At 36.3% G+C, this 12997-nt stretch overlaps 2 protein-coding genes across 2 annotated transcripts; both read left to right on the top strand.

The window, feature by feature from the left end:
- The first annotated feature begins 8998 nt into the window (after positions 1-8998).
- On the top strand, positions 8999-11015 carry LOC148197851 (uncharacterized). Its single transcript, XM_088115651.1, has 2 exons — positions 8999-10870; positions 10944-11015. Exons 1-2 carry the CDS (start codon positions 8999-9001, stop codon positions 11013-11015), a joined length of 1944 nt encoding a protein of 647 aa, XP_087971777.1.
- A 104-nt stretch (positions 11016-11119) lies between these two features.
- On the top strand, positions 11120-12205 carry LOC148197852 (uncharacterized). The gene is made up of 3 exons (XM_088115652.1): positions 11120-11181; positions 11277-11534; positions 11626-12205. The coding sequence occupies exons 1-3, from the start codon at positions 11120-11122 to the stop codon at positions 12203-12205; spliced, it is 900 nt and encodes a 299-aa protein (XP_087971778.1).
- Positions 12206-12997: the final 792 nt, after the last annotated feature.

Here is a 12997-nt window from a genome sequence, read left to right on the forward strand (position 1 = left end):
TTTTGTTTAGTCCGATTTTCGTTTTGTGCGTCTGCAAAAGCAAAGTGAATGGTGGGTGTACACGCAAATTTTGTTAGAAGGGTATTATCCGCCAACAAACCACCTACCTAACCTAGATTTTTAGATAGGCCGATAGGATGACGACTGCTTTTGAGCAAGACTATATCCCCTTTAAACGCACGCTATGGTTTAACTTATCGGTCATCATCGTGGCGATGCTGCAAGGTTTCAATATGTTCGGTGAACCTCATTGATTGTTCTCACCCTTTGTTTCTATGTTCGTCTCAAGTTCTCTCTCTCTCTCTCCTCTCTTTTTTTGTTCCTTTTGAAACCATGTAATCTTTATCTTCCTTTCTGAAGTTTTTACAATGACTTTAACATCTACCAACCCTTTTCTGGGACACCCACAGTTACTTCAAAAAAAGTAATGATAAAAGCTACTTCTCTTGGTCTACATATGGTGAGCTTTGGTTCATTAATAAAGGTTTTCATGATCATTTGGAAGATGGTGGTAAATGATGACATAAGAGTCAAGTATTCGAGGATTCCAAGTTCAAAAGCCTCTCGAAGTGTTACGGAGCTCTTTGTATATTTAAATCAATTAAAGTGATAAATTAATCGATCAAAAACACTTAAATCTCAAAGCTGTAACTTATGGCTTTGTTCTAATTAATTAAAATGAATTTATGATTGATTAAAATCAGTTTCATGTTATTTTATTATGTAAAGTATATACTTTTGGTCAATTATTAACCCAACGGTCAATACCAAGTTTAGAGAAAATTTATGTAAAAATTGGATAGTCATTGTGCCATAACAAGGAACGGTTAAAACTAAGTTCATTAATACAAACTATTCTTGTTAAAGGTTTAATCACGATTTGACATGTTTAAACCCTTGTTAGATCGATTCTAATCAAAAAGTCATCACAAAATTTATAATAAAGGTTCAACGTAAGGTGACATATTATGTATTAATTACACATTTATTGTCCTTACTATCTAAACCAAACTAATTTTGACATTAGAGGACCATTAGTAGGTATACCCCGACCGATGTTGATGACCAGGAATTGGATTTGAAAATTAGAAGTGAAAAATCGTCCGTTGAAGAGGATACTTGACCCTATATACCCAGAACATTTTGGCATCCACGTGGGGTCGATCGAACAGTCTACTAATTCTATAGTGACTACAAGGAACGTGATGAGCAATGTTGTTATAAAAGAAGCATTTGAAAACCAACCGAATATTGTGGAGATGATGAGGAATTTGTAAAAACAAATAGATGAAATGCAATGTAAGTATGAGGAAGAGTTAAAGGCTCTACGTGCTAAAAATGCAATGTAAGTATCAGGTTCTCACTGTCACTGATTTTAGCTGCTTCATCATCTGAATCACCACTTTTAGTAATGTTACTTTTCATTGCAATATTCTTTTTGTTTCTTTTCATGAATTTCTTGCTCATTCAACCTGTTCATTTCAATTTCATCATCCCTTAGCTTATCAAAAAGTGAGACAGTGATCATAGTAGAAAGATTTTTGGACTCAGAGATTCTTATGACTTTGAGCTCGCAACTTCTATCAAGACACTTTAGCACTTTGATGTTTAATTCTTCCTCGTCAAACTCTTTCCCTGATCCAATGAGATTATTTATAATATGTGTAAATTTCTTTTGTACATCTGCAATGGTTTCTCCTTGCTGCATTCTAAACAACTTATACTCTTGAATTAGCATGTGGTTTCTTGTCCTCTTCACATCACTGGTTCCTTCATGTATAACTTCAAGCACATCTCACATGTCCTTTGTGCAACTGCAATAGGATGCCCAAAAGAATTCATCAAAGTTGAGTACAAATGTGATATGTTTTTAGCAACACAATCATATTGAGATTCTTCTTTTCATTTTCTATCTACAAGCTCCATGGTTTATCAACATGCTTATTATCAACAATATGTTTAGGAATTAATAGTTCATTCATGATAGCATCCTAAATTCTTAATTAGGTCAATTGAATCCACAAATACTTTCATATGTACTTTCTAAATCTAGTAATTGACACCACTAAACATAGGAGGCTTATGAATATAAGCACCTTCTGCAAAAGGAATTTTATTTTCGACTATGATTTTTGAAAAATAATTTTAGGATAAAAAACTTGATTAATTTTCAAGAACATGATCTTGATACTAATTGTAAACATACAAAAAGTTCAAGACCAAGAAGAGGGATTTAATTGGACTTGTTAAAACCAGTGTTTAAAATTTATGAAAAACTTTCATTTGATTCAAGTTGACCAAGATATTTTAGCATGCAACACTACTGGATCATACATTTTAACCTATTAAAATGAATAATTAACAAATTAAAAATTTGGTGAAATATTTAATTATCGCACTACAAGATTTTAACATATACAAGTAATTTGTTATCAAAGATCATTGTTACGAATTTTTTATGTCAGTTATCTTACACTTGGACGTGGATCCTTAACTAACATAGAAAGTGAACACTTTCTATGTCAATTATATTTATGATGAGTCCAAAACCGTCATAGAAAGCCTATTCTAACCATGATAGAAAACATTTGTTGCACTAATGACAAAATCAAATTTGATAATTGTGAAATGAAACTGAAACCATAATGTGCATGCTTCCTTGTGAATTGATTGAAAATTTTAGCCTTTTGTGAACATTTCTACTAAAAAAAGATGAATGGATCATAATAACAAGACACAAGAGAGAGAAATGAAAGTAAAATTACTAAGAATATGAAAAGTCTAAAAGTGAATTTGAATACTTTTTAAACTATATGTAAATTTGTTTATGGTAATATGTTTAGCACTTTACAAGTGACCATATTGTGATTAATCTCATTAATTCATAATATAACTAGGTAAAATGTTCAAAAATACAAAAATGATAAAGTGTAAAATTTATAATGCAAACACAAAATGATGTAAACACATCTAGGAAGCTTGGTGGAGATCCATCTAGGGAACTACAACTTTAGTCAAGGCTAGGTGAATGGAAGAAGAATAAGGACTTCAAGGACTTATACTCTTATGGAAGATGGTGTTTTCAAGCTTGCTCTTCCCTTCTCTTGAGTCTTGTAAATATTTACATAAGTCTTTTCGTTGGGCCTTGTATTTTTGCCAAATTTTCATGTCATTTAGACTTGTTTTTGGCCATTTCTTTGGATTTTCTTCCTAAATAATCAATTATTTCACCAGATAATCGATTATTCCAAAGAGTTTTCAGACGAAGATGAAATGTTTACTGAAATAATTGATTATCAAGTGAAATAATCGATTATTCCAATTAGTTTTTGACAACATACTAGTTTTGTGCCTTTTTGGACTTACCTCTTGAGTGTGATGCGATCTGACATGTTTTGGGCTTGCTTGAGCCTTAAGGAACCTTCTAAAACTTGGTTTAAATGACGAGACTACCATACATTGCATCTACTCTTGAAGAAGGTTCAAGAAGCTTTCTAGTTCAAAATATATTTGTTGATTCAATGTATTCTACTTTCAAATGGGTTCATTCCTCCATCCTATGACCTAACCTTGTAATGTGAAGCTTGAAATGAATAATAGAGAAAACTTCTGCCCATTTATAGTCTCCCTTTGTTTAGGCTCATTAGGATAGTCATCTTCTTGACTTCTCCTAACATTTCATTGAAGGTTGGTCCAACGTCCTTCAAGAAACACTTCAAACCTACTCTTCAAACATAAATAACCTTCATCTTTACATGCTTCCGCATCTAGTACATCATTTCCATGGATTCTTCTTCAACTTGAGTGAAGAGGTTTTCCATCATCTTGTCACCAAGACTTGATCCTTCATGTGAGTTTTGACCCTATACTCCATCATTAGTGTTCAATGTGTAGATTAAAGAAGATTGACTTGGTTCACCTCCTTCATTTAAGTTAGCACCAAATCACTTTTTCATCACAAAATATTTAACATGATAAAAGATTCTATTGTAAATGAATCAAACTTTATTTATGGTGAACAAAATCGACAAGTGATTCAATCACAACATCAATATTTGATTTGATCATAAAATCAATCATAGATTCGATCACAAAATCACTCTCGCAAACAAAAGTATATTTTGTCTAATATATATTGATTACTATAATGATTAATGATTATCTTTTGATTGATATTTTAGACACTATTTCTTGATTTTCTCATTAACATTTTATCTTTTCTATTTTTTTATTTAGGACAATGTAACAAAACAAAAGTAACAAAATATTATTTTATGTAATATTAAAATTGTTTTTAAACTTAATTTAGTTAAGTTTGAGAAAGTATTGCTTAACTAACACTGAAGTTTTCACGTAATAATAGAGTTTGTTTAATAGAGAAGAAAATCTTCATTATCAGAAGAATTTCATCATTCTAATAAAGTAGAATCATCAAGTATATAGTTTCAAGTTACATAGGTTGAATAGCATTGAAGTACACTTGCATGATACTTAAAAAGTAAGAGACTTTTCGTGTTCCGTGGCACTCAATATTATTATTGCAACACATTTATTATTTAATTTTTCAGTTAGTATTATAATCATAGTTAAAAACTTTCGGATTAGAAATTCTAAAAATGGTTTATGAATTCTTTTAACTCAGAGTTATTAAATTTGAAATTATTTTAATAAGGTGTGTAACATCCCAAAATAGAGTAATAACTATAAGGTTTAATAGGTTCGGAGGTCCCTATATCTGCGGGTTCGTTTCAATTGGGTCCTCCAATTTTGGAAGTGATCAATTGGGTCCTTAATTTGGTCAATTTGATTCAATAATAGCCTTTCCATTAAATGCAGTTAACGACGTTAACTTTTTTAATATGTGGCAAGCTGAGGCATCTTGATGGTACTGTTTGAGCTGTATAGGTGGAATTTTAACATTTTTAAATTATTGACTTATAAATGTAGTATTAATTAGTGTCGTTTGGGGCATTTGTAGTTACAGTCTTAGTTGGCTTACGCGGGGTCACTACAACTATGATGGAGGAATGAAGCAAAGAGTCCATAGACCAATAGAAGTTTAGTGAGCTGTTTCAAGCTTCAACGCCCCAGAACTACGCCTATCATCTTTTCTTATCCCTCTTACTTTTTATCTCTTTCATTTCCTTCTCAAACGCTACGAGATTTCGTCATCCCTGTTATATCTCGTGACGCATTTCCCCAAGTATCTGATCTAGGGTTTTTCACACTGTGCTCGAGAAGAAGAAAACAATCGTCATGGCGTCGCAGGAGCACATCGAGAAGATGCAGGCACCCTCGCCCCAAACGACACTAATTAATTAGTATAAATGTAGTGGCCCCACCCTCGCCTCCGCATCCTCCGCCACCCTCCACCTCTGCCGTCTCTGCACCGATCACAACCTCTGGCGGACCATCTGCACCGCCTCCTGGCCCTCTCTCAACCAACCCCATGCCTCTTCCCTCATCGATACCTTCCCCGCTGCCCACCGCTCTGTCTTTTCCGACTCTTTTCCCTCCATCCAATACTCCCCTCCTCCCCACCCCAACCCACCGTAGTTGCCGCCGGAGTTTCTATCCGCCGTGGACCTCTACTACAAGGGCAGACCCGTCTTTTCGCGTGTCATCACGACCGAAACCCACAAGGGTTGGTTCCTCTCCTCCCCGCTCTGGGTGGAGCTCCTCGACCCCAACGAGGTGGTCCCCACTCCCTTGATATTCGCGAAGTGCGATGAGGAATCTTCTGTGCCGATGCCTCGGTCGGTTACTTTGGCTAACGATGGATTCGTCTGTGGTCAACCCTCTAGAGAAGATAGTTTTTATTTTATTTGTTCAGTTTTTTGGAACAGAGAAAAAAGTGAGAAAAAAGATTTATGTATAAACGTCAAATATTACTCGTCATGGATTTATAAAAATATTTAAAAAACATAGGGATTTAACCTTCAAATACAAGGACAAACACAGAACACAGGGATTTGACCTTCAAACAGTGCCACCTGGATGTCTCAGCTTGCCACATGTTAAAAAAGTTAACGTCGTTAACTGCATCTAACGGAAAGGCTATTATTGAATCAAATTGACCAAATTAGGGACCCAATTGATCACTTCTAAAATTGGAGGACCCAATTGAAACGAACCCGCAAATATAGGGACCTCCGAACCTATTAAACCTAACTATAATTCAGAATTAATCACATTACATAATTAAACAGCGCAGTCTTAAATAAAGTCAGCTATCCAAAGCCGAACGTCGTTAAATTCAGAATTTATAATTTAATACAGAAATGGCAAAGGTTCAAGACGAACGGTTTTACAAAACCAACAACCGAACGTCATAAAACAAGGCTAAACGACTGACAATTTCAAGTATAACGAGCGCTCTAGGGCTCGGCTTTGACTTCTACTTCTACTAAATTCGCCTCTTCCAAATTTTCTTCTTCCAGCATTTCTTCAAGTGACGCACCACCATCTGCTCACATCCACACGGATGATCATTGCGTTGACAGGACGGACGTACAAATACAAAACAACACAAGGAAGGAACACAGGGTAAGCTTATATAATTTAATTCATGCATTAAACATACAAATCAACATGCTAGTAATACAAGAATATCAATCATAGAAATAACCATCCAAAAACTCTCATAAGACAGACCGTCCGGACTGTATGAATACGCGTATCTACAGGCGTTCGTGCACTCGGGTGATGTAGTAACTGGGAAACACTCAACAGCTGCCACCCGAGGTTAGCCCTATCAGTCTATAGTACTCCTAAGGACTAGGACCTTCTGCCGTTCCACACATGACCTACCCTCCTCTACGTGAGGACGAGCACTCACGGAACATCAGGATAAACTGCCATCAGTAGCTTTACCACGTTCATACTACACAACTTCTCATAATCCAATCATAGAGTCGTTCCTCCTTGGAACGCTCGTTCAAAATCCACCATCACTTAATCATCTCATATACTGTTCATTATTTATAATATTTCACTTTATTGTCATTTTCATCTTTCAATCCAAGTTCATAAAATAACGAACGTTCAGTTCATAAAATAACGAACGTTCAGTACCTTTCATAAATAGGACGAACGGGAGAAAAGAGAACGATAACCTTCATTCCAGAACCGAATGAATTTGACTACAAATACACATCTGTTTTAACGAACGTTATTCATAATTTGAACCAGTTAAATGAACTGATTCTCAGAAGATTTGATTAATACTCAAAGAATAATATAGGTACAGGACTCTAAGCCGGATCCAATGGATAACCACCTCAAGACCATTTCAGAAACATAATGAGAATAATTCTAAGTTTAGAGACTGACTGCCAGTCAATGACCGAACGCGGTAAAAGGAATTTTACAGAATCTGGACGAACGCTATTATCGAACGTTCAATAATTAACGACAAGTACGAGCGTTCGGTATAAGACCGAGCACTACTTAGGACGTACGCTGGGTGTAAGACCGAGCGCTGCTTATTACGAATGCTTGGTATAAGACCGAGCGTTACAACTCTTTGAATTACAATATATATATATATATATATATATATATATTACTTTATTCCGAATATTACTGTACGACTGTGATGAGCCGAACGCTCCAAGATAGGATTTCCACATGAGAACGCTCGTTCTCGATTAGAGTTCCTTCCAAATGAAGGAATTCCACTTTAATCAGAGTTTTGGGGAAGAAGAAGAAGCATGCAGAAGAGTGGGAAGTGGGTTTTTTTTTTTTTTTCAGAAAATCATTTTCCCTTCCCACGTAGGACGAGCGTCCATTCTCCTGCTGCCACTTGTATTCCACTACTGAATTCCAAATTCTTGTTTAACGACACCTGGCATCCGCGTAGAGGGGATTTGGGTGCGTTTTAATGGCGCCTGAGCAGGGTTTTGGGCATTAATAAAGTGATTTGACAGGTGGAGGCTGGTTACGTTTTCGAGACCTTACAAGGTGTTTTTTCAAAATTATATAATTTAAAACTTATCCCATTTTAATATGTTTTTTTTACATCCATTACTATTAACTACACTCCATATAATAAAAAATTAAAATATCCTTTCTTATTGTATTATATTATAGGTTTAATACCCAATTTTGTCCCCACTTTGGTTCGAAAATCTCAAGTTAGTCCCTTTATAGAAATGTGAGTGCAATGGATCCTTACTTGTAATTATTTGACTGTAATGAGTCCCTTCCGTTAAATAGAAGGAAACGGAGTTAGTGGGCTGATGATGTGGCAATTGTCTTTGGTGAGGTGTCAAGACGCAATTGTTTGCGTGCTTACGTGGTGTTAGGGTTCCCCATTTTCAAATTGGGTTTTATTAAAAATTGGGGATAAAAGGATTTGGGGGTGATTTGTTGGAGATTAGGGCATGTCCGTGTGCGAGAAAGAAGACAGAGGCAGGCAGTGATCGCGGGAACTCGTAAGAACTTTTAGACAAAGCATTTGTGAGTGGACGACCATTGGTGGGGTAAATAACGAAAAGCGACTTTCGAAGGTGCGTTTATGGTAGGTTTTGTTATGTGTTTCGTTGCTTTCGGTGTGGTCCCCCCAGAAGTTTTGATTTATTTTATGGTTTGTCTGTGTTGTGTGCCCCATTGTCAGTGCATTTGCTTTGTTTCTGTTGCGACGTTGTCGTTGTGGTCCCCCTTCATAGTGTGTGGTACTGTGTTGTGGCATTTGCTTTATTTAATGTCATAAATGTGGTTTTGTTTTGTTTGAGTTGTTTATGGTCTGTACAGTAGTATGTTTATGCTTTGTTTTTTGCTTAGATATCATTTGGGTTAAGGGTTAAGCATAGATTAACTAACTGTGACCAATTTTATATTAGATAATATGGCCAACTCACACATTGAAGTCGTGTTTCACCATGGGGGGAAATTTGAGAATAATGGGACATTTGGATATCACTATGGTGAAACCACAACTATAAAAATAGACCCTGATCGATGGAGTTATTTTGAAATATTAAGCATTCTAAAGGAGATGGGTTATAGGAATGTAAAGGACTTATGGTATTCATTGGGTCGTGGTCCTGTATTAGAAGATTGTTTGGAACCTTTATTAGATAACAAGGGTGCTTGTCATCTGATCAATATTGCTATGTTGAATGGTGAAGCTCACCTTTATGTTATACATAGGGTGTGTGAACCTGAGTATCTTCTGCAGTTGGAATACTTTTCTGAACCCCAAATTGATAGACCTAGTGTTGAAGGAGAAGTTGAGAGAGAGAGTGCTGATTTGGAAGTTCATAGACCTAGTGGTGAAGGAGAAGTTGAGAAAGAGAGTGCTGATTTGCAAGTTGATAGACCTAGTGTTGAAGGAGAAGTTGAGAGAGAGAGTGCTGAAAAGGAAGTTCAGATAGAGATTGGTGTAGCAGATGTTGAGGCAGTGGGTGAAGCAGAGGTTCAGACAGTAGCACCTGAGGTAGAACCTGAATCAGAAGTTGATCCAGAAATGATAGAAGTTGAGGTTGATGTAGTGGCTGATATAGAGGGTATGGTAGAAGTTCAGGCAGAGGCAGTGATTGATGTTCAACCTGAGGTAGAACCTCAATCAGAAGTAGCCCCAGAAATGATTGAAGTTGAGGTTGATGTAGTGGGTGATGTAGAGGATGTCGTAGAATTACAATCAGAGGCAGTGGAGGATGTTGGTGTGGAGGCAGAGGTTGAGGTAGAGGATGTTGGTGTGGAGGCACAGGTTGAGGTAGAGGATGTTGGTGTGGAGGCACAGAGTGATTCAAAGGGTGAGGGAAATGGTGTGAATGTAGACGTCCAGTCTGATGTGGAGGGGCAGGCAGAAGTAGAGGGTGAGGTAGAGGGTAATGGAGTAGAAACTGATGAGTATGATGTTAGCAGTTGGAATGGGTCCGAAGAGGATGTATTTGAAGGTACTAATGAAGTTGAATTTGGTGGACCTAGGGGTTTATCTGATAGTGATTGGGAATCCGACAGTTTGAAGAGTGTTGTGGAAAGTGATAACACAGATGATGACAGGGATGACTATGGGGATTTTGGTGTTTTTTCAATGCCGAAAACTATGGAACAATATAAATGGGAAGTGGGCACGTACTTCAGTGACAAAAAAGATTTTACAGAAGCTATAAGATCCTATGGAGTAGAGAATGGTAGAAAATTAAAAGTTTATAAAAATGACAAAAGAAGAGTGCGTGTCAGATGTTGTGGGGCAAAAGGGAAATGTCCCTGGAATGCATATTGTGCATATAAGGCAGCTGAAAATACATGGCAGCTAAGGAAAATAGTAGACAACCACACTTGCAGTAGAGAATTTAACATCCGTCTAATGACTTCAAAATGGTTGAGTGGGAGGTTAGAGAAGACTATGAAAGAGAATCCAAATATTAATCTGTATAACCTCCATAACAAAGTTTCTAAGAAGTGGAACATTGGTGTTTCACGGTCCACAACCTGTAGGGCAAAAGCAATGGCATCCAAACAAATAGAAGGTGATTTTAAAGAACAATATACAAGAGTGTATGACTATGCCAATGAGTTGCTTCGGTCAAATCCTGGTTCAACTGTGAAAGTTCATGTTCAACCTAATGAGGACACTCCAATTTTCAAGAGACTATATGTGTGTTTGAAGGCCTGTAAGGACAGCTTCGTGTCATGTAGGAAGATTATAGGTTTGGATGGTTGTTTCTTAAAAGGAAAATTTGGAGGTGAGTTGTTAACTGCAGTAGCAAGAGATGGGAATGACCAAATGTGTCCTTTGGCATATGCTGTTGTGGAAGTGGAGAATAAGGACACTTGGAGTTGGTTTCTACATTTTCTCATTGATGATATTGGTGGTGTGGAGATTTCTTCAACCATCACATTTATGTCAGATCAACAAAAAGTTAGTAACTTATTACCATTGCCATCTTTTTTTATGTTTTAAACCTTCATGTGTTTTATTTTAACTTGTATAGCTTCATGTGAATAGGGACTTTTACCAGCCTTACAAGAACTTCTCCCTGGTGTGGAGCAAAGGTTTTGTGTGAGGCACATCTATGCTAATTTCAGGAAGAGGTTTCCTGGCCAGATTCTAAAACGTCTACTATGGAAGGCAGCAACATCAATACACCCTCAAACATGGGAAGCAGTGATGAGAGAAATTAAAGGGGTGAATCCAGACGCCTTTAAATACTTATTAGCCATCCCACCAAGGTATGCCAATCCACATGCCTTTAAAATTCATTGCTCCTATTAATTGTTGTTTGTTTTCATAGCTGATATTTTGCACTTGTTATTTGTGTAAGTAGATTTTGGTCACGGTCAAGGTTTACAAGTAATGCTGTTTGTGACACCTTAGTGAATAATATGTCTGAAGCATTTAATAGTGTAATTTTACATGCAAGAGGTAAGCCCATCATCACAATGATGGAAGACATTCGTCTGTACCTCATGAAGAGATGGGCAACAAATAGAAACAAAATATCCACATATGAAGGTAGTATTTGTCCAAAGATTAAGAAAAGATTTGACAAGGAACTGCACTTGACTAAATACTGGATACCTAGGTATGTTGACATGACCACATTACCATTTCACTTCTTTATGTATGCAATTTTTTTTACTATAAACACTGATTTCTCTTTTAAAAATTTGCAGTTGGTCTGGAGAGAAAATTTTTGAGGTCAGACACATTTCAATGATGAGTGACAAGTATGTCGTTGACATAGATAAACTGGAATGCAGTTGCAGAAAGTGGACTTTAACAGCTATCCCATGCTGTCATGCACTAGCTGCCATGACATTTATCAACATCAATGGAGAAGACTACGTGCCACATTGGTTTACAAAGTCAACCTACCAAGAAACATACATTCCAATCATCTACCTTGTCAATGGTCCTCAGCTATGGGAAAAAACTTCTCAGCCTGATGTTTTGCCTCCAACTAAAAGAGTGTTGCCTGGTAGACCAAAGAAGAAGAGAAGGCTAGAGGCTTGGGAGCTAAAGAAGGATGACACACAACTGAAGCAAAATGGAACTCGTAAGAGATGTTCCATATGTAGACAGGTTGGTCATAAAAGAAATAGTTGTCCACAAGCTCCTCCAGCAAACCAAACTCAATATCAATCAAGTGAGCAACCTGCAACCCAAGCTGAACAAAGTCAGCCAATTACTGGACCAAGTCAACTTACTCAATGCGTTTTGGAACATACTCAGCCATCTACAACACAAGTTTAAAACTGATTTAGGACTGACAGTATGTTTAGCTTAAGTGATGGCTATTTTGTAATCACAGACATGTATTTTGTAATCACAGACATCTACTTGGTAAACTGTCAGACGTGGATTTGAATTCCACTTTGTAATTTCAATGACAACTTTTGTTTTCATTATGATGTAATTATGAATGCTGTTTGGACCTTTGCCATATCAATTTCAATCACATATTTTGTTCACAGATTTTGGCATATCAATTTCTCATTATATTGTGATCACAGCTTCTCTTTTCATTATCATGTCATTATGAGTGGATTTCTTCTTCAATTATATTACAAACACTAAAAGTGTGTTGTACCTCTGTTACAGAACTCTTTTTTTGGATTACAGAAGTACTATTACAAACACTGAAAGTGTACTTCTTCTTGTCTAAAAACGAACTTCTTATACAGATTTGTCTTTTTGGATTACAGAAGCCACTTCCTCATTTTATTGTAAATTCAAACTATCTAACAGAACCTTGAATTCAAACCATAATTTCAGAACCTTGAATTCAAATTTCACCTTCATTTGATAACATCATATTACAATTTGTCCAAAGTGCTCTTCACATAAACTATCTAACAGAACATATCATGGACTTTTAAACAAAATACATACAACAATGATATTAATCAATCCCAGAAAACATATCATTGTTATTAACATCTTCTCCCTTTTTTGACATTCCCTAACACATTTCTCCAAACTATTAATCTTCCTCCTTTGCCTTGCAATAGTACTAACAGTATCATCTACGCAATCTTCACTAAG

Source organism: Vigna umbellata, chromosome 5, assembly GCF_029865625.1.
Source record: "Vigna umbellata cultivar VRB3 chromosome 5, Vumbellata_1.0, whole genome shotgun sequence".
In the NCBI taxonomy this organism is placed as follows: Eukaryota; Viridiplantae; Streptophyta; class Magnoliopsida; order Fabales; family Fabaceae; genus Vigna; species Vigna umbellata.